The sequence below is a fragment of the Ischnura elegans genome, chromosome 13 (assembly GCF_921293095.1).
Source record: "Ischnura elegans chromosome 13, ioIscEleg1.1, whole genome shotgun sequence".
Classification (NCBI taxonomy): domain Eukaryota; kingdom Metazoa; phylum Arthropoda; class Insecta; order Odonata; family Coenagrionidae; genus Ischnura; species Ischnura elegans.
In genome coordinates this window covers 1,249,621-1,271,363 of record NC_060258.1, presented here as the reverse complement: position 1 = coordinate 1,271,363, position 21,743 = coordinate 1,249,621, and the positions used below count along the sequence as shown (strand labels likewise).

Genomic DNA, 21,743 nt, shown 5'->3' with positions numbered 1-21,743 from the left:
GTTGTGCTTTTATCACCTAGGAAGTACTTTGCTTAATTTTTAGTGTGAAAAACCTGGTCCTGCATTGCAAGCATGAACGATTCGGTCACTCCATTAAGTTTACCCAGGCAATTATTATTGTTATTGTTTTAGTCCTTCAATATTTCTACACAAATTAAGTTCATTTGCCAAAATTTATCAAATAAAATTAAAAGTTGACATTTATAATAATTAAATGCTTGATTTAAAGGTAAACCACCTCTTTAGGAGAATAGTCATTATAACTTTTTTAACCGTTCATCCTAGCAGTGATTATGATTATACTTGCCGGAAAATATTTGCAATGATCTCAGTCACCATTGGGCCGAGGATGAACAGGATTGTCAGGGCAAAAGGGATGTAGTGGGATTGGCTGAAGTGCCTAAATGCCACGTAACAATCTGACAGTACGTCCTGAAGGTAGAGAACAGGGAAGAGTATCAGAAGGAAAACCTGTTGGAACAAAAACATCGAGAAATTAGATATACCTTTCATGCTCTTTACATGCAAGCTTGTCTATATCAAACATCTATTTCATGCACGAGTACTAAAACACCTGGTTCAATATATGTGTGTGGTTGAGTTAAAAATATAAAGAAATTATTTGAGTTCCCAACTAATTTCTTTTAATTTGAGTTAAATTGTAGATAATTTAAAATTTTATAGCTATTATAAAGGAGTTTAAACTTGTTAGAATACTTTCTTTGCACATATATCACTTGTTCATGTAAGTAAGAGATAATACGAAAACTTTGACCACCAATTCTCAAGTCTATGAATGTGCCAATCAACGTAGCGGAAATGTACACAGGTATGCCATTCCACTGTCATGCAAAATAAAAACCCGTTTCACATGGCAACAATGTCATAATAATCTTTTCACTCAATCATTAAAAATGCCACCAATAAAGTATAACTTGAGTCAAATTTTAAAATGTTCCGTGTAAATAGAAACTATTAGCATTACTGAGTCCTTGAAGAACCCTTCTTTCAGAGGATTGTTTCAATGCAGGTGCATTTGGTGTGTATTAAACTAGTCCTGAAGTGTACATTGTAAAGACCAGGGGTCAATAAAAGTTATCATTACAAGTATAATTATTAAATGCAATAGAATTCATGGCTAATTCATGGTGGCCTTTTATGAGTGCGCATATAATCTTGGTTGGTTTATTTGTTGGGATCTGGGGAAAAGGCCAAGGACGTGATGGCTGAATTGAAATTAATATCTCTAAATATTTTATAGGTGAAAAAATTCCCTGAAAATGGAGTGACTCCACGGACCCAAAGTAATTTTACAAAAGAAAGCTGTATTCTTTATAAGCTGTTACGAGCGTAAAACGAAGGTCGGGAGCCGCTAGGTACTCGGAGGCAATATTGAAATGATATCTTACAGATAAATAAAGGGGAATATATATCAGACTCCCACCTTTTTTCCAGGCATCAACTGAAATCATAAATTAAGAGAGGTATTTTACAGGACGAACAGGCATGGAAATTTGTTTTTCCCTTACGTAAAGTACTTAAAAAGGTGCTATGCGGTACTTTTGAGCATTTCCTTTTTATATGTAACCGACTGGACTCCTAACACCCCAAAAAAAGGCCTAAGCTTGCTTGTGACATATTATACTCACATCTGCGAAATACATGTAGACGTGAAGCTCATGGAAAAAAACCAAGAAAGTATCAATTGAAAATTGCATTTGTCACTGAAATTTAATCGGTAGCCAGTCATATTTCCCTTGCTATATCCTACTTTATTCTGCGTCAAGAAAACATGCCAGTGAATTGAAATTTTCGATGACGGAATGGACAGTGAGGCAAGGAAGCTCAATAAACAAACTGATCCATCTATCTAGGTATCATTAAACTCAACCACGGTGCAAAAAAACTTAACCATATCCAATGCTGGGAACGACTAGTATTACAGATACAACAACATATTAAAAGAACCGGATATCGAGTCATTCAATATAACAGAAAAATGTGAACATCGTTGATATTACAACGCCATTAACTCAAAAAGTATTGCTAACAGTTACTATCTATAAAAAAGCAATACACCCCATTTAGAGGAACTCTAGTGTGTAATTGAAGCAAACAAATTCAATGCAACAAATGCATTAAAATAGAGAATTTGTTCCTGCGATAGATAAAATGCATTTAAAAATTACCCCTTCGTAATATTTCCTTCACTTAAGTTTTACTAAAAAGTACCCGTTTTTGCGCGTAACATCAAGTTGCCCAAATTTAAGCGCTTAGTATTCCCCTAGTTTTCGTTTCAATAACTTGGAATTTGATATAATGAATCCATATGTATTATCAGCAATGTGCAGAAAAAAATAGCCTATACCACTGAACTTGATCGGTTTTTGGTAAAGAACGGAAATATCTGCTTACTTCGAAAGCAATGGGTGAATTGATAATTGATTGGTGGGGGATTTCATCTCAAATCGGGCGGAGGGGTGTCAGGTGACCATCGAGGATTTCTCTAAAACTTTAGATATGTGAAAGCAGTATCCTTATGATGAATAGTGATGACTTTATCTCAGCTCAGAACTGAACCGTCATAAAGTTACCGTCCTTTGAACATTGCAGTGTCAGGCCTCAGAGTAAAAAATGAAAAATCACATAAATACTGATTACTAAGGAACGATGGCCCGCAAAGCAGTTGTTATAGTTTCATTTTAAAGAGAATTCATTTATGCACATAATAGAATAACTTTCAAGTCATCTGAAGCAATAATAAACAAATAGGACTTGTTTAAACAATAAAAATTAGTCATTATTTAACAATTTATTACTAAAAAAGGCCACCTTTTATTTTCTTTTGAATTTCTCAGAGAATAGTTTAAATGTTCTTCTTTCAATTACAAAAATAAAAAAGGTAGTATTTTTATACTTCTTGTTCTAAGGCATGTTAAGGTTAGGCATGTTTTTGACTCTTTTACACCAAGATTGCATACCCTCAAGGGGATAAAAAATGAAGTTTCATTCTACGTAGCATTCATAATAGAGAAAAGTTCATATCTGAATGATTGGTTTCATCTATTGAGCTAAATCAAGTTCAATGTTGTTTACTTCCATGGCATCCTATGTGTGCAAACACCCACTGATACTGACTGGAAACGGTGAATGAGTCGCAATTTGCACAGAGAATTTTTCAATGGCACTTTACGTAAGTCTTCTACTATGGGCCATGTGGAACAATTCGATGGACCTTGCGGATGCATAAACGAGATACTAATGTAATTCTCTTCTAAACACACTGCAGTGATTTTAGAAATTCACCAGGTTTTTCGGAAGCACACGATGAAGTCATTCAAGATTTTGAGTACTGTATGTCTATACATCTGATTTTGTTAGTGTCACAGCCTGTTTGGTTGTGTGGATTACAGAGAGAGCTATAGTTGTCCCATGTCTATTAACTACCAAGACATGAAACTGTTGATGCCTTGTACAGGTGCTCCTTTCACCTAATTATTTATTATCACCTCCCACATTCCTCTGCACAGAAATGCGCAATCTTTTTCTTTCCCTTATGACTTTTTTCTTGTTATTGACAATTAAATCGTCTACTTGAGTAACCAATCTGATTTCTACTAGGAGCGCATATACAAGTGCTGCAGCAGCCCGGTTAGATATGCAGAATCGTACACAGGCTGAGGCTATTTCACTACTGTAACCCGTTCACACTCTCTCACCCACACTTTCTCATTCCATTGGTTCCGAAACCTTCTATCTACATAATACCTTGCAAGCCACCTCTAGGGTGTTTGGCAGGGGGTGATCATTCACCAGCATGCAGCATGCAATTGGACTCCAACATGCACACCACACCGTCCAAAAAACGTCACGCATACTAACAAATTATAATACTATATGCTGTTAGAAATAATAATGAAATTAAGAAACATGCATTAAGTTTTGCATAGGTTAGTTGGCTGCACCAAAAGTCATGCAATCTATTTCTGAGTTCTATCGCTGCCATTATAATCTCCTATTGATCGTGGAAAAAATTATATTCTGAATCTGTCTTTTCTACAATCTATCTCTCTTATTTTATTTATATGATATGATCTTCCGTAGTATGTTGGCGTCCGAAAGATATGGTTAACTTCGTTAGAGAAAACAGTGCTCTTGTATTTATCTAAAAGGTTTAGTCTATTTTTCAATCCACGGTCCGACAGAGATTCCCGTCCGAGTTTATCTAATAGATCAGTTACACTAACAAGATTATCGTAACGACCTTTCACATACCTGGCAGCTCATCTTTGCACGCGTTCTCTGTTATTAAGCCTTTTTCGTGAGGGTACCAAACACTGGCAGCGTATTCCGAATGTGGTCTAACGAGGGAAAAGTAGCTAACTTCTCTCACTTTGTCGTTGCACTTTCCTAATATGCTTTTCACAAAACCCATTTTACGATTAGCTTGACCGGTTATTTCTCGAATATGTTTATTTCATGATAGATCATTATTGAGTCTATCTCCGATATATTTCACGGAATCAACGGTCTCTAATTGGGTACCCCTAATTATTTGGCTACGTTTTAGGGAATTATCCTTTTATCTTATCCAGAAATTCATTACGACGAATTTTTTCAAATTTAATTCTAACTGCCAACCTTGGGTTGAGGAAGAGGGAGAGGGGGAAGGTATTGAGGATGGGCGGTGTTACATAAGTTAAATGGACCGACACCGTTACAATGGAGAACAGTTAATATAATAGAAGAATTACCATTCATCAGAAGTGAAAAAATTCTTATTATCTCCAGCGTAAATGTGAAATTAACTAAAAATATTGTAAACAAAATTTTTACGTGATGATTTTCGCTGACATTGTAATCAGCAAAACTTCTGTCGCTAAAATCCAACGGACGCGGTGAAAACCCGAAGAGAATGCAGAGATCGTCTGATCAACGCCGCGAGAATCTTTGAACCTACATTTTTAAGTGGAATTAAATTTCAGGCCAATATATCGGCACCTTGATCATCTAAGGATAAATAAGAAACAGCCATCCAAATGTTAAGTAGCATTAATGAGACACCCAAATAGGAAATTCTAAGGTAATTTTACCTCCCTGATAGTAACTAATGTGTAAAATTAGCCATGAAATATATGCAAATGCAGATGTAAACATGGCGAAAACAATAAGCATATACTTACTTGAGTCATCTTAGCACGAAAACATTCTCTGTTTACATTGCATTCCAATGTAGATGTAGATGTAGATGTCAATGCGTGCGTCACATTAGTAATGGCCTTTTTCAATATTTCGTCCTCTTGAGTTTGAATGTTGTCCCTCCATTCCCCTGACTTCTCATCATACCAAATGTTCCGAGCCTCGTTGTAGAAGTTTTCAAGCACATTCTCCTCTCCCGAGTGCGCCAATTTCTTCAGCACATCCCTTTCGGATTTAAAAAGTAGATGGTGTATCGGCAGCTGGGACCACCTGCTTGCGCTAGGACTGAAGGAATTTATTAGTTTCTTCTCCAATTCCATCCGATCTTTATATTTGTCAACGCAGGTGTCCTGGGTCCATGAGAATTGATCCGTAATCTCTATACTCTGGAATTCCCCGTCCCTGGAAGGAAGTAGTAGTTGTTTAGTAAATCTTTTTTTACATTTCCGCAGGTGAAATATACTTTTGAATATATAATGTATAGCATTATAGGGATTACCTTTGAATTGGGACTCATAATGACTGCGGCTATTCTCTTATGTGTTCCTATGCATTTTTTTCCTGACCTATGAATTTATTTATGCATATATTGTGACCAACAGGCGAGTGATAATAAAAAAACCTTCACGTTACTCTTAAAAAACGTCTTCCTAAATGCTGTTTATTTAGCGACTTTGAGTGTGTTCTACTTAGACATTATTCAACCTAAAACAATGTTGTCATTCTAGGTGACTTAAACATTGGTATTCTCAGAATAAACTACGAAACCTCCTATCTAAATAAACTTCATTTTTAGTATTAACCTACATTTAGTCCCTTTTTAACCCACTCATCACACTTTATCTAGTCTTACTCTCTTAGATCTCTGCATAGTTGTTCATTTATGCTCGCACGAGGGTGACGTGCCTAGCGAACGCTACGTCGAACTTTCACTCTTGTTAACCCTCTCTCAACCCTGATATCTGCCACCATGCCGAGGCCCGGCCTGAAGAAGAACTTGGACCGAGAACATGATGATGTTAAGTCCATGGTCGATGGAATAATGAAGACCCTGTCTTCTTTCGAAGAAGATCTGGAGAAGGCGAATAAAAAGAAGACGCCAAAAAAGCAGGAAAGCCTGACTGCGCTGGAGAAGAAATTTGTAGCCTTCAAGACGTTGGTTGAACTATTTGCAGCATGTCACGGAAAAAATGGAGAAATTGGAGAAGAAGTCTGAGGACTTTGACATTAGTCCTGACGCTTTTGAGGAGTACTCAAAATGGAACTGCCTATTGATTCATGTAATAAAAGAGGATGACCGGGAAGACTGACTGAAGGTGGCTGGGGACTTCTTCTTGATTAAGCTGAGGGTAAAAGTTGTCAACCCAATCCTTCTTGGGCGGGCACACAGGATTGGCCCACACCGTACCTCGAACGATTCCTCGAGGCCCATCATAGTGAGATTACTTTCATATCAGGAGAGAGATAAAGTGTGGAGAGTGAAGAGGAATCTCAAGGCGATTGGCTCCCTAATTACGGAGTCTCTCAGTGCTATCCACAAGAGGATTCTACACGAAGCGAAGAGCTGGGTAGGAAGCCGTAATGTTTGGACCCAAGATGGAAAAATAGTCATCTTACGAGAAAACGGGTCGAGGGCTTTCATAACTCAAATAAAATTCAAATGGAAAAATGAGGTTAAACTTTTTTCATCAACCGATGACGGATCTTTTCTCTAAGTTGTGAGGGTTGAACAAACAGGCAAGAGAAAGGGTACTTTCCTGATTCTCGTTCCCGGTAGTCTTTCTCAATTTAAAACATGTTTCCTGGTGCATTATCTTATTGAGTGAGTTCCAAGTCATCTCTGTTCCTGACGGTCTGCACTCCCATCCCTGTTCATGAGTGTCCAGTCAGCCCTGTTCCAGTCTCATCGTTGTTCGTCCCGAGCCACACCGCTGACCCGGCTTCATCTTTCCATCGGAATATCCTCGTGCTCCCCAAGTTTTAGTGTCCCCAAGTGTCAATAAGTTTTTCCCTTATGCAATCTTGTCCTATCGAAGGGTAAAATTGTGTTATCTAAGTAAGTGTTAGTGCTTACTAAGTGTCTTTGTGTTAAACAAGGCAATCTACTTTACTGTAAATAACTCATAAGTGTGCGTGTGTTCCTAAGTGTTTTTCCATTCCATTTTCGAGTTTTACTCTTCTTGTATATTTTCTATGCCAACATTTCCTTTGTCAGTGTACGGTTACATTACCATTGCAGAATTTGAATAATTTCAATAGTGACACATTTCACTCGCCCTCTCCCGTAATCGGTCAGATTTCGCTTCCAGCCACTGTTGCGATAATCAGCATTCCCTCAACAACTACAATACCCACAATGCACCCTCGATTCCACAATGCATCTCATGCAGTTCTCAATATATTTCACCTCCAAGCGACTCACAATTCAATCCTCTAGCTGAACCTTTTGTCCCTTCCCTGACTCCAACCTCTACGGTCTGTGCTACGGTAACATTCCACAGCTCATTCCTTATCTCGGCAAAATTCCCCCCTACCACATGAAATCCCTCTTAACCAACCATTTTTACCTGCACCTGTCCCAATCCCCGTGGACGCACTGACAACCAACCCAAATCTCAATGCACCTGAATTCATCCCTTCACGCATAAACCAAAAGCATTCTAATTGTTGCCAATTAACATCGAACATGTGTATACATATTCCAAGGGGAAGCTCTTAGGAAACAAAGTGAAATGCTTTCCACGTTCTATTGAAATGATATACTTAAATATACATAGCTTTCCTACGAAATAAGACGAGCTGCGTCCACTTCTCTCTAACAAAAATGTACAAATCATATCCATGGCTGAAACATGGTTAAAGCCCTCCATGGCTTCTAAACTCGTTACACTCTTTTTCGCAATGATCGTGCTGGAAAATGCTGTGGTGACGTAGGAGTGAACGTAAGTAACCACTTAAAATGTAAAGTACTTTCCACTATTTCCTCAGAGACCACCTAATTTAGGTCATTTAGGAGACTTGGATACGGTAGTATCTGAGTATTCCACGGAATATGAACATATAATAATAGCAGGAGGTTTTAAGTGCTTGGCAGGGGGTGATAAATCACCAGCATGCAGCATGCAATTGGATTCTCATATGCACACCACACAGTACAAAAAACGTCACTCTTACTAAGAAGTTATACTACCATATGCTATTAGAAATAAAAATAAAATTAATAAATATGCATTAAGTTTTACATAGGTAAGTAGGCTACACTACAAGTCATGCAATCTTTTTCTGAGTTCTATCGCTGCCGTTATAATCTCTTATTGATCGTGGAGAAAATTATATTCTGAATCTGTCTCTTCTACAATCTATCTCTCTCATTATATTTATATGATATGATCTTCCGTAGCATGTTGGCGTCCGAAAGATATGGTTAACTTCGTTAGAGAAGACACTGCTCTTGAATTTATCTAAAAGGTTTAGTCTATTTTTCAATCTACGGTCCGACAGAGATTCCCATCCGAGTTTATCTAAGAGGTCAGTTACACTAACAAGACTATCGTAACGACCTTTCAAATATCTGGCAGCTCTTCTTTCCACGCGTTCTAACTCTGTTATTAAGCCTTTTTCATGAGGGTCCCAAACACTGGCAGCATATTCCAAATGTGGTCTAACGAGGGAAAAGTATCTTATTTCTATCACTTTGTCGTCGCACTTTCCTATTATATTTTTAACAAAACCCATTCTGCGATTAGGTTGACCGGTTATTTCTCGAATATGGTAAGGTCATATTTATTCCACGATGGATCATTATTGAGTCTAACTCTAGATATTTCACGCATTCAACAGTCTCTAATTGGGTGCCCTGAATTATATAGCTACGTTATAGGGAGTAGTTCTTCTTCCATCAATTCATTACGACGCATTTTTTCAAATAAGTAAATTACGACGCATTACACTCGGTTGAAATTCTGGGGGCATTTCTAAATTTCCATAGCCTCGAGTAAGTTGTTTGTTATAGAAACTATCTCGAGCTAACACCTGCGTTTCGTCGATAAAAATTTGATGTCCGATTCCCGAGTAAGCATGCACACCTACGGATGAATTCTCAGTGTCAGGATGCAACATCGCCCGTTTGCGTTCTTTAATACGGGAATTCACGGAACGCCCTGCCTACCCGACGTAAGATTTCCCGCATGAGCACGGGATTCTATAAACGCCTTCCACGTCGAGGGGATGGAGTCGGTCCTTCGCTGAAGTAAGCAAGTTGCTCATGTTCTTTAATGAATTCATGTGCGGCAATGGATGAAAGCATCCGAATATCCATTCAACCTGAAAATTTTCTTCACGTGATCCCATTGTTTCCTTTACAGCAACATCGCCAGAAAAACCACTCTGGCCTTACGAAGGAGTGTTTTCATGACCGATGCTTTCTGTTGCAGGTGATGGTGGGAGTACATGTGGAGGTTGGTAAATAAAATTGGTATTCTTGGTATAACTAAAACTTTAATAGGTCACGCCACCCGTAGACTCGGAATAGAAAGATTCTAGACATCTATCATTTTATAAGTGCCCCAAGGGTAGCTTGAATTCAACCCATTTGATACACATAAATACCTGTGGATTATGAATACATGGAAATCCTTTATTCTTTTAATTCATGGTCTCCAATTCATCCCAAACTATTATCAATAGAGTGAGATAGTACAAATGGAATTATATGCAGGTACTATTGCAGAGATGGCTCTTTTTTTTAATGTAAGGTGAAGGCAGAAGACACTTTGAAAATGGGTGATTCAATTCGTGTTTAGACATATGCAATGAATTATAACGTAAACTCTGAATGAATTGTGGAATTTTAGTAAGGTAATTCCTAGATAAAACTACCGCAGGTACTCGTCATTATGCATTAAAACTTTTGGGCCATGTCGCCGCTCCAATTTTTAGGTGGACCCAAAGTTTCCCGACCAACGCTGGTCGCTTTTTCAAGGTAATCTGATAAAGAAAACATTTTAATTTCTGTACAAAGGGCACCTTGTCTGGGAGTGGGGGAAAAGAGTGAGAGGATGAAGTAGTAGGTTATCAAGTGTTCCTTCGGATTGCGAGTTGCCAAGGACGACTTATTCTATGGCCGGTGTCCCGGTTGAATTGTTATCCTGTTTTCTACTATGTTAAGGTATTGGGATACTAAAGGGGCCAGCCAGTCGAGATGAACCAGCCAGGATGAAGGATTGCGTATCGTTGTGGAATTCAGTCAAACGCCAGAGGATAAGTGCCTTCTGAGGTATGCAGAAAAAAGGTGGCTGGATGATGTAGAAGATATCCTCAATATAAATAGCCGTAAGGAAATGGAAACTCCTTGTTTAGAATTGAGACATAAGTGGCGTTTTTGTCTGCTTCCTATTAAATCTCAGGACCCTAACTTAAGATATAGAGATAGCCACCAAAATATGGAACCAATATCCCAGAGTGAAGATGAATGTGCCGGAGATAGCGGCAAGATGAAAGCCCGGTTAAGCAAGGATCACGAAGACTACGAAGTAAGGAATGGTATTGTGAGGATCCAGGACCCAAATATTCGATGCTGATAAGCTTATCCTCACCGCAATGACCGATTTAAGTGCCACTATCCGACAGAGCAGAACCTTATAAAGTCGATATGCAATGCGGCCGCTTAAAATAATTACTTGTTGCAGGTATTACTCTACATGCCAGCCATGGAAGAGTCAGAGAGGGATCTTATGAAATTTCCATTAGATATGGAAAAGAGAGTGGGCCTCAAATTTCATGCAAAGAAAACCAAGATATTGGTATTTTACATATCAGATTCTGATTCGTGACCCATTTCTAGTTAATGCTGCTGAAAGGTCACAATATCAGGGATGTACGAAAGGTCCTCTTCCCTGATCAACTAAAATATTTGCCATGGTTAATGATCGTTATGTACCGACCAGTGGATACAAATTAAAATACTAAGGTTTCAAAGTGAAATGTAGAAGGTATGCTGAGGGAAACATGCACAAAAATATGTGAAAATAACAAAGAAATTTGGATAAATATCCCCGGATTACCCGCTAAGCTTTTAACCATGTCATCACCTTGGAATCCTCCGTACCAAATAGGGGTATTTTATGGAAGAAAAATCTGTCTTTTACTATAGTTTAGAATACATACTTCTTCTTTCGTATTTTTCCGGAGGCTATTTTTATTTTATAAAGGTGAACTATAAACATCCAGACTCACCCATTGCTTGATGAAGGAGATGAAGGGCTTTCCTGGTGTTCAGCCTCTGCCCCTTGGCCTATTGTCAGTGTATTTCCATCCACTACCTCCAAAGGGTGCTGATCGCTTTAAATATAAAATCATTTTCCACATTAAATGATTTCTCCTTGATTGTTTGAGTTGGCAGCTTAAAAATTATAAAAATCCTATATAAATGGACATTCAAAAATGAACATACGGCTGGGTAGGTCGAAAATTGACTCGTTTGGAATAAAATTCACCCTGTGCGAGAAATTTGTTCATTCAAATCAGGGTCTCAGGGTCTAATGTTTAAAAAAATATAATATTAACCACTGCCGCTAGAGACTTGAAGTTAAACATTTCTTTTTCAGTCTTCAGTGGTCTCGAGAAGTCTTGACCCTTCGAAAACCCGTCGAGATTCTCGGGTCCCCTCAGAAAATAAAATATTATACATTTTAATTATCTCTTTTTTATACTGAGAATAATTTAATGAAAATATCATTCAAATAGATGGTATATTTATTCAAAACCAATACATATTGTAAAATAATTGATGTAGCTAGTTTAAGAAATACTATTTATTACTTACGTAACTAAAATTTATTGGTGATTATGATTTTTGTTACCTTAGTTATCATCCATAAACATTGGTAAAATATATGTAGTACTTCAGTGCTCCTTTTTTATTTAAAATTGAGTTTTTCCATTTTATTATATTACTGACAAAATAAGCATTGGTGTAATCCTTTAGATAAAATGAATTATATACCTAATTATACATGGGTAAGGATAAAGGGGCAGGACTTTTCGAGACTGGAGTGGTCTTTAGTCCCATGGGTGACTCTCGCCGCACCGAGAGTCTTGTCGACAACGGCGAGAGATTCAAGTCTCGTCTGGACCACCGAGACGAGACTCTCACAGATCACCATTTAAAACCCTACGTAGGATGCGATACTCTTTTGATGTGAAGTATTACAATACGACGGAATAATTTGTTTTAAATGTGCTGAGATTTTGCCATTAATCGAGATATGAACTAGATTGAAACCTTTCATCCATTTCAACCGCCATTCATTCCTAATATGAATCAGTTACTGCAGAAAGTCGTCATTTCCAAGTTGGACGATTTTACTTTTTTATTTTAGTTGTTCCTAGGTGAAAGACTGCGTTTCCTACTGAAAAGAAAACATTTTATGGAAACATATACTTGTTTTTTTGGCATGCGTGTTTCCTTTTACTAGGAAGCGTTGCGTCTTGCGCGTAGTAACAAATTAGTTAAAAAAAGATTAATTATCAAACTTGGACATGTTTTTCTGCAGTTAGCGATTGATGGGAGGATTTAATGGAAAAATAAAAGCTATTAGAAAAATTAACTCTAGGATGTTAGAAAAAACGTCTTATAAATATTATCATAGATTTCATTTATCCCATTCCATTGTCTTGGCTCAACTCTCATGCCGACAATTTGTTCCTTCTCTGTGCTCTGAGGTGTATTTTTGATTCAGCAATTCCCTAGTGCTACAGTGCGAGCTCTCTGTTAAACGATACAAAGTAGCGTAAGCTGTAAAAAGTGCTCTCATACGTACCGATCATCCTGTCTGCTTGTTTTTGATGCTGATGTATCAGCCATTAAGGAGGTTGGGTAGTCTTGAATCAACACATCCAGCTCTCGTAGGCTCGTGTCTAGAGACACCACATCCTCCAGGTCTTCCTGGGATGCCAGGGGAGCAAGCCCTGATTTCAGCATGGCAAAACTCCTTGATCGAGAGAAAAAGATTCGTTTAAGCTAAAAGGAGCTGAAGAGCACCGTGGAATCATTAAAGGTAGTAATCGCTGTGCGTTTCGCCATGTTTGACCATTTCAATCCGTCCAAAGTGCTCAATTAATTCAGAAATTTTATCAAGCATATAACTATAATGCTGCCATAAATGCTTGTGAGCTAATTCCTGAATGTAAAAAATAGAATAAAGTACCACTACAAGATATAGTTAAGCACAACACACGCCAAGTGTTGAATAGCGTAAGCTAAGGGGGTATTCATGGATACCATGCAGAAAGATCGTATGGCTTGAGATCAGGAAAGAGTGAGTGAAAATATGTGCGATCCTATATGGTTTTGAAGGTTGGGCCATTTTAAGAAGTAATCAGAAAAGAACAGAGGCCTTGGAGACTTGGTGCTGAAAGATAATGCTGAAGATGAAATGGACGGATAGGGTGAGGAATAAGGAGGAAGGAGTTTATGTGGAAGAAAGAACACTAGAGATCGCTGTATGCCGAAGAAGAACAAGATGAATTGGCCACGGAATCAGAAACTGCAGTTAATAAGTGGGAAACATATAAGATGGATAAATTACTGGAAAAGTCTCCTGAGGAAGACTTGAGGACAAATATTGGAGTCAGGCGAAGAAGGATTCGGGGAAGAAAAGCTTCAAGGAGTTTGAAAAACTGGAGAGATATGGGAATGATGATGAGCTGCAGTGGGTATACTTAACCTAGGATTGAAATACTATGCAGAGATCTATGTATTCACAATCATGAGAAATAGCATTGAAAATTTATGCGTTTGATACATCACACCACCGTGAGAATAAGTTTCAGAGAACGCCCCTAATTCTACCTTATTTCTCCGCAACACATGTATAACTTCTATTTAATTACGCGAGTGGACACTTTTGTAAGCCCATTTAAATAACCCCAGGTAGCACATTCAGAGAATATGCGGAAATCACTTATCGCATTATTATTGCATAAGTGTTTGAATACAAATTACTTAATCAAGACAATCAACCCCGAAAAAAATATTTTTTCAGCGAAGGCAACTTTTTTAAGATTTTATGATTGATAATTTAATAACACAGTTTCTTCAGTTTTCGATAAGTTAGTAACATAACTAACGCACTGATGTGTGGGCTTCTTTGTTGATGTTGGCGAAACTAACGTTTGTAATATTGATAATGTATTAGAGGGTGCCTTGTTTTGCCACTTTTTAGGAGCGAATCGTAATACCGGGCAAAAGTTGCGTAAAAGTGTGGGTATTACAGACATGATTTTTTTAGAATCGGTTTACATCTTAGGTTCGCCATTTTGTCTTGAAATTTCGACATTTTTATCAAAAAACGGAAAAAATGTAAATAATTTAAATTTCGTTTTATCAAACACTAATTTTTTCCAATGGTGCAAAACATTGGTCTTTCCTTGATATTTTAGAATACGTCAGCTCTATCCCTTTCAATTATCGAGAAAATGACATTTTATCGCGAAAATAGTTTTGTGGGTAGGCAACCCGCAACACTTAGTCTCATTGTACGCAATGAATGCGATAAGAGACGCGAAATAGAGATGTTTTTCATTAAAAAACATTTAATTCATGTCTGAAGTTGTCAAGGGTAGTCTCTCCTGGACACGGGAGACCACCTTCCTCCATGTCTTCGATCGACGGAAGCAACGGCGGATTTTAGCATATTGATAAAACTCCTGGATCGAGTGAAAAGTATTAAAAGTGAATAAACAAATAAATAATTAAGTAATAAAAGTCAGCAAACAGGAGCTGAAGGACACTGTAGAATCATTAAAAGTAGTAATCAGTGTGCATTTACCACTTCGTTCCGTCTATTGCTCACTAAATCAAAACATGTATCAAGTATTCAACGATACTGATGCCATAAATGCATGTGTGACAAATCTTAATTCACATCTAACAGGTTACAGTACCATTACCAGGGATAGAAGAGGCTCGAATGACGTCATGCGTCGAAATATCCAAGCTAAGGTTGTATTCGTGGCCAATGTGCTTGAGATCAGGAAGAAGTGAGTGGAAATATGTTTTTATGTGGTCCTATATGGTTTAGAAAACTGGACTATCGGAGAAAGTGACCAGAAAAGAATAGTGGCCTTGGAGACTTGGTGCTGGAGATGAATGCTGAAGACGAATTGGACGGATGGGGCGAGGAATAAGGAGAAAGGAGATTATGTAGTAGGAAGACCACTAGAGATCGCTGTATGCCGAAGAAGAACAAGATGAATTGGCCACGTAGTTAGAAACAGCGGATAATATGTGGGATACATATTGGAAAGAGAAACTGATGGAAAATTGTCCAGACTAATGTATCATGTACTGCATTATTATGTTATTGGCATACATTTTTGTTAATTGATGGTGGCTTAATTCTGGTCCTATGGCCTTCGAGAAGACCTAAAGCTCCTTCTCTTTTTCATTGTATTAAGATGTAAAAAACAAATGTAGGAGTAATAAATTGTTATTGTTATTATTATTATTACTAAAACATGAGGACAAATATTTTAGTCAGATGAAGAAGGATTCGGGCAAGAAGAGCCCCAAGGAGGTTGAAAATCTTGAGAGATATGGGAATGATGATGAGCTGTAGTGGGCATACTAAACTTAGGATTGAAATACTATGCAGAGATCTATTTATTTACAATCATGAGAAATGGCATTAAAATTTATGTGTCTGATACATCACATCACCGTGAGAATAATTTTCATAAGGCGCCCCTAATTTTACCTTATTTCTCCGTAACATTTGTATCACTGCTATTCAATTACGCGAGTGGACACTTCTATTAACCCATTAAAATGAACCATAGCACATCCAGAGAACAAGCGGAAAATCCCTTGTTCCACCATTGGTTCACTTGTGTACGAACGCAAATAATTGAATAAAGAAAATCGATGTATAAAACATATTGAAAAATACTTTACCCAGTGATTGCAATTTTTTACGATGTTATGGTCCATAATTTCACTACGCAATTTCTATAGTTTTCGAGATGTTTGTAACATCGACTGAAACACTGATATGTAGGCTTCTTTGTTGATGTTGGCGAACCTAACATTTGTAATATTTATGACTTATACGGTTGATACTATTTATTAGTTGTCTAGTAGAGTTGGGTTGATGCCCTTTTAAGTTAGAAGGATGATATTTATGCGAAGAAAAATTTTTCCAAATTAATTTAATAATTAAGTTGTTAATGCATTAAAATAAACTATGGAATGCACAACGTAAACATTTATTTCTAACGTCATCGGTAAGCTTCTCGGAGTGATACCTCAAACGCATATTCTATGGAAAAATTATTCACAATATCAGCGGTTATATTTTACTAACAGCTCAGCTGAAAATAAAATTTTACGAGAATAAACTGGTTATTTCTCTGCACTTATAATAGTATTTAATTTTACTACAGCCGATGGACAATTAACAACTACCGTACAAAAGTATACTTTCAAGGATATCCCTACCATTGAATTGGCTAACAGAACACAGAGCTTATACATAAATTGAAGTATCACGGATGATGGGAAAACTCCAACGGCAATTACCGGCTAAATACTTGTGATTATGGGAGCATTTTTCACTTAACCCTTTATAACCCAGAGCTGCTTAAGAGAGAAATCAATTTTCAAGATTTTTCATTGTGAAAAGATGAAAATTTGGCAGTCTATCATAATTATCGAGGTAGATAATTATTTCGTCAACAAAATATGCACCACAAAATAATATGCAGATTAGATATTTTCTCAAAAGAGCTCAAACTTTATAAGATTTTGATGTTGATTTGAACATTAGGTCATAATGGGTTAATGTAGTTAATTTTTCAGAGCAAAAATTAGCCACTTAAAAATATAAGTCGGAGATTAAGTTCAAAAATTGTCAAACTAATTCGGCGGGACTCTGACCACGCTAAAAACTAAGATACAGCGTCTCCAGATATATAGAATCTCCTTGCCCATCGCAAACAGTGGCAATAGTTATGGAAGGTCGGCCATTTTGTGTAGTGCTTTCAAGTCTGTTGGATCTCATTCCGCCCAAGTATTGCGCGAATATCCTCCAGGATAGCATAACCCCATATTGGGTCACACTGTCAAGATGCGTCTCATGCAATATAGGTCAGGTTCAATAAGGGACGTGCGTGGAAAATCAATTAGTAAATCCAGAATCACACGATCAATTCATAAGTCCCAAATGATTGATTGCTTAAGCATTAGGTCAACAGGGATACATAAATCACACAATCATTCCCACCGTTCTTTTATCAACCGATTACTCCGTCACTTTCCGTATTCACCACTTTCATTCAATGAAAAGCCTGGAGTGACAATACAATGGCTCATAGAGGCCTTGGGTTGTTTCTGGATGGAAGAGGGTACAAAAGATTAGGGGTGCAGCTAGGAATTAAGGCCGGGGGGGGGGGTGGTTTTGGTGCAACTAGTACCGGGGTGTTTGGGGGATATGGAATACATAAGCAACTAAGAGAGAAGCAGCCTTTTATGTCCGCTTTCACCTTCGGCCACGCCCAACCCACGAACCTTATTGCCATTGACCGACGTCACGGACGTGTGTACCTCGTGACTAATGCTAACAGAATCAGAACACGCATTCATCCAGTGGAATAAATAGCCAAAATATTCTCATAATGGCGGAAATGGGCATTAATTATTTAAGGGTTTATGCCCTAAATCTTCGACCTAATCAATAACGATGCTACATTAATTTTTTACCTTTTTTAAATTATATCGCTCCACTGAAGGTTAATGGAAATGTTTGCATGGAAGTAAACAGTTATAAGTCCTGTAAAAAGGTTGCTACGGTGGATGAATAATACGAATGATAAATACTCAACTCGTCTACTTGAAGCTAATGCCGGGAAAGATATGGGACAAGTCGTGGGATAAGCTACTTACATCTCAAAGAAAAGAGAAAGTTTGTTGTGAGACGCAGGTGTACCCGGATGTTCAGGGGCAGAAATCAGGAACTGTATATTGTCTGCATAAACAAATAAACAAATTATATACCAGCTTTTGCATTGAATGCATAGCTAGTGCAGGTTTATGAAGACGTCGCTATCTCGCAAATTTTCCAGTGCACCTCTTTGAGGGCATATTCATAGTTTTTCCCATTTGTAAATTAATTTTTAATCGATATAGGTATAAAATTGCACTTGAATCAACATTTCATTCATTATTTCTGCAATATGATGCAACGTATTTCTTAGAGTCCCTTACTAAGCTTCGTAGATGAACATAACGTAAGTATGAGTGTACGGCGATACTTGGTTGAAATTTTTGATGTTCTTGAGAACAAAGAACGAATGGTATACTTCCACTCTATTTTATTTAAAGTAAAACCGACCCTAATATATATGTATATTCAACATACTGTTCCAATCATGGTAAAAGGGTGGTAGTATTGTACTGTCATCCAATATTGAACTCTTCTCAAAATTTCAGTGCCCCAGCTAATCAGGGAAAGGTATTAATTTGATGGAAGTTCTAAAGAGAAAGCGAGTAAAATATCACGGGGTATCAATAAAAATCTCCGATAACGTCTATCTATTATCAACGCATACGAACAACTACACATGCAATATGATTTGTTTGTCCTGAACGGTAACAAACTGAACGACTTTCATACTTTTTATCATAGACTAGGAACAATTTCTCTCAATAAAATCAACCATTTGTAAGAATTGTATAACACCAAACTCATTACCAAAGAAAAAGGCTTCATAGAGTCGCTTATCTGATTACCTGTAATTAAAAGCACAACCACAAAAATCTAGTTCAAACATAAACCAAATTTACTCATAAATAACACTTCTTGATAAATCAAACTTCCATTCCACCGACATTAAATAGGGCTCTAAAATATTTTTAAACAGTTGATACTAAAATATCATTTAGGATTACAACATTTTTAATGAGGCTTTGATGTATAACAGTAGTTGAGAAGGGCAACATCCGTTTGTGAACCATCACCAATAGACATGCCTGTTCTAAATTCTCGCTGAAAGGTGCATGTCAAAGCAATCAACTTCGTTCGAGTGTTTTATCTCGGAAACACTATTATCAATTTTTGCCAAATTAGTATGAAAAAGTGTATTGTCCAATTGCTGATTACTGACTCTTCAGTCTTAATTAATGAATGGTTTGATTAAAAATAAATTAATTTCAATGATAGATATACTTATTGGATAAATTGAGCCGAATGCAACCAATGAAGATGAGTGGAAGAAGCAAAGGACCACCTTTTATGATGCTACGAGGGGAATATGGAACCGTTTAAATGTAATTCCGAAAAATTTTCATTAAAATTACTACCCAATGTAATGAAAGAATTGAGATAACATTTCACATCCTTCCTCTGAAGCAACAGAAAGAAATCTCATATTTAACTATGGTCTCTCAGTTTACAGCAAAGCCCCAAAAAATCATTTAAGTTTTTCGCATTTGGTCATGGAGGCATTTGTAATATGAAATTTGTGCACAAAGTATAATGCTAGTCACAATACTTGTTTCAGCCGACAGAGCATGCGGCAACATCGATAATTGCATAGAAAGGAATATGAGAATAATAATGCCAAATATGTTATAAAATATCAAGTGATACCCTTTTTACAATATCTATAAAGAAGATATGAAACAGGCTTTAAAATCCAGTTACTCTAGATACCATATTATGTCAATGTTTCCACAAAATGTGTGAACACTTTTTAGTATAAAATCCATCAATACAGTCAAAGTGCCTTTTAGTGTTAATATGTAACTTAAAAAGGCATTCTAAGCAGGTACCAGCATTGTGTTACAACTGGAAATATGTCTGCAATAAGAATGTATCTAAATCTTCTAAAAATAATTGGTGAAAACGTGACTTTGCTATTAATAAGTAACAAGACGTGGGTAAGATAATAATCCATTGGTGAGGACTAAAGTTGCCCCAAGATCGTAATATTGGCCTTGTTTTATTGAGGGTGAAATTAGTAGGTAAAGCCAGATTTACGATATGGACATAATATTAGAAAACGGTTAATTTTACGCTTTATTCGCGCGATTCGTAATCCAGAATCACACGATCAATTCATAAGTCCCAAATGATGGTTAGCTTAAGCGATAGGTTTTCAAGGACAAAAAGAATGATCGCTCATTGACCCATCATTTTATAAATCACACGTCCATTCCCATCGTTCCTTAATCAATCGAATACTCCGTCACTTTACGTATTCACCAATTTCATTCAATTAAAAGCCTTTAGTGGCAATACAATGGCTCATAGAGGCCTTCGGTTGTTTCTGGATGACAGAGGGCACAAGAGGTCACAGGCGCAGCTAGGAATTAAGGCTGAAGGGTTTTAGATGCAACTAATACCGGGGTGTTTGGGGGATATGGAATACCCACCAGGATAAGCGGTAGTTGCGAGATTAATAATTTCGGAATTTTAAGATAAATAGTTCAAAATGGTGAGCTTTACAGCTGTCTGAGGGGTAATTATTAAACCTTACACTATTCTATTAGCAATATCAATCCCATTAAGTAAAATGGATTAAACTAAATGATTTCTCTGATCTTGGGGGTGGGGTTTATCCCCCAAAAACCACTCCTCGCTGCGCCTCGGTAAGAGATGTTTGCTACGAAAGAAAAATGGACGGGGAGGAAGTGGGAACTAAATTTATGCTATTTTTTTGAAAATCATCTGCAGATTAAATAAAAATGTTCAATCGGAGAAAAAGCTCAATTAGTTTTCAAAGCGCATGTCTGATTCATACTCGAGATAAGCAGCCTTAAATGTCCGCTTTTAGCTTCGACCACGCCCAGCCCACGAAACGTATTGCCATTGGCCGATGCCGCGGACGTGTGAACCTCGTGACTAATACTAACAGAATCAGAAAACGCATTCATTCCGTGGATTAAGTAGACAAACGTTTCTCATAACGGCGGAATTGAGCATTAATTATTAGAGGGTTTATAGCCCAAATCTTCGACCTAATCAATTTAGATGCTCCATATATTTTTTACCTCGGAGCAAATTATATCGCTCCGCTGAAAGTCGAGGGAAATGTTTGCAAGGAAGTGTACGGGTATTAGTACTGTGAAAAGGTTGTTACTGTGGATGAATAATACGATTGATGGATAATAAATTTCCGCCAAAAAGTGACTCGCTCCTCCGCGACCCAAGTTTTCAGGGGAGCGTCTGGAGCGAGGCGGGAAACGGGTGAGTGAAGTCTTCCGTGACATCACACCTTAACCTGTAGCGCTCCGTAGCGAATAACGAACCGTCTGTGGCACTACGAAGCATTGGTAGCGCTCAACGGTCCACACCCCAAGAATACAAATGCAGCAAAGCAAGAAAAGGTACCAGGTGACTAACATGAGGGATTTTTACTTACTTCAGCGCAATTCCTCCTCGCAAAAATCTTAAAATTTAATCCATACCAAAAACTTGGTAAAACACAGAAAAAATCCTTCTTTAAATATTAATAAGGGAACTTTTCTATTCTCATAATTAATAGCA

At 37.4% G+C, this 21,743-nt stretch overlaps 1 protein-coding gene across 1 annotated transcript; it reads right to left on the bottom strand.

Annotated features, from left to right (window-relative positions):
* On the bottom strand, positions 1-5,595 carry LOC124170338. Its single transcript, XM_046549066.1, has 2 exons — positions 5,184-5,595; positions 1-471 (listed from the first exon to the last, which is right to left on the bottom strand). Exons 1-2 carry the CDS (start codon positions 5,517-5,519, stop codon positions 298-300), a joined length of 510 nt encoding a protein of 169 aa, XP_046405022.1. The 5' UTR covers positions 5,520-5,595; the 3' UTR covers positions 1-297.
* Between the last annotated feature and the right edge of the window lie 16,148 nt (positions 5,596-21,743).

What these genes read in the sequence shown, in the direction of transcription:
- LOC124170338 (XM_046549066.1), bottom strand. Translation starts at nt 5,519, where the DNA reads ATGGAATTGGAGAAGAAACTAATAAATTCCTTCAGTCCTAGCGCAAGC. An exon ending in TTCGTGCTAAGATGACTCAA is followed by an intron (nt 472 to 5,183) that starts GTAAGTATATGC and finishes TTGTTCCAACAG; the next exon opens with GTTTTCCTTCTGATACTCTT.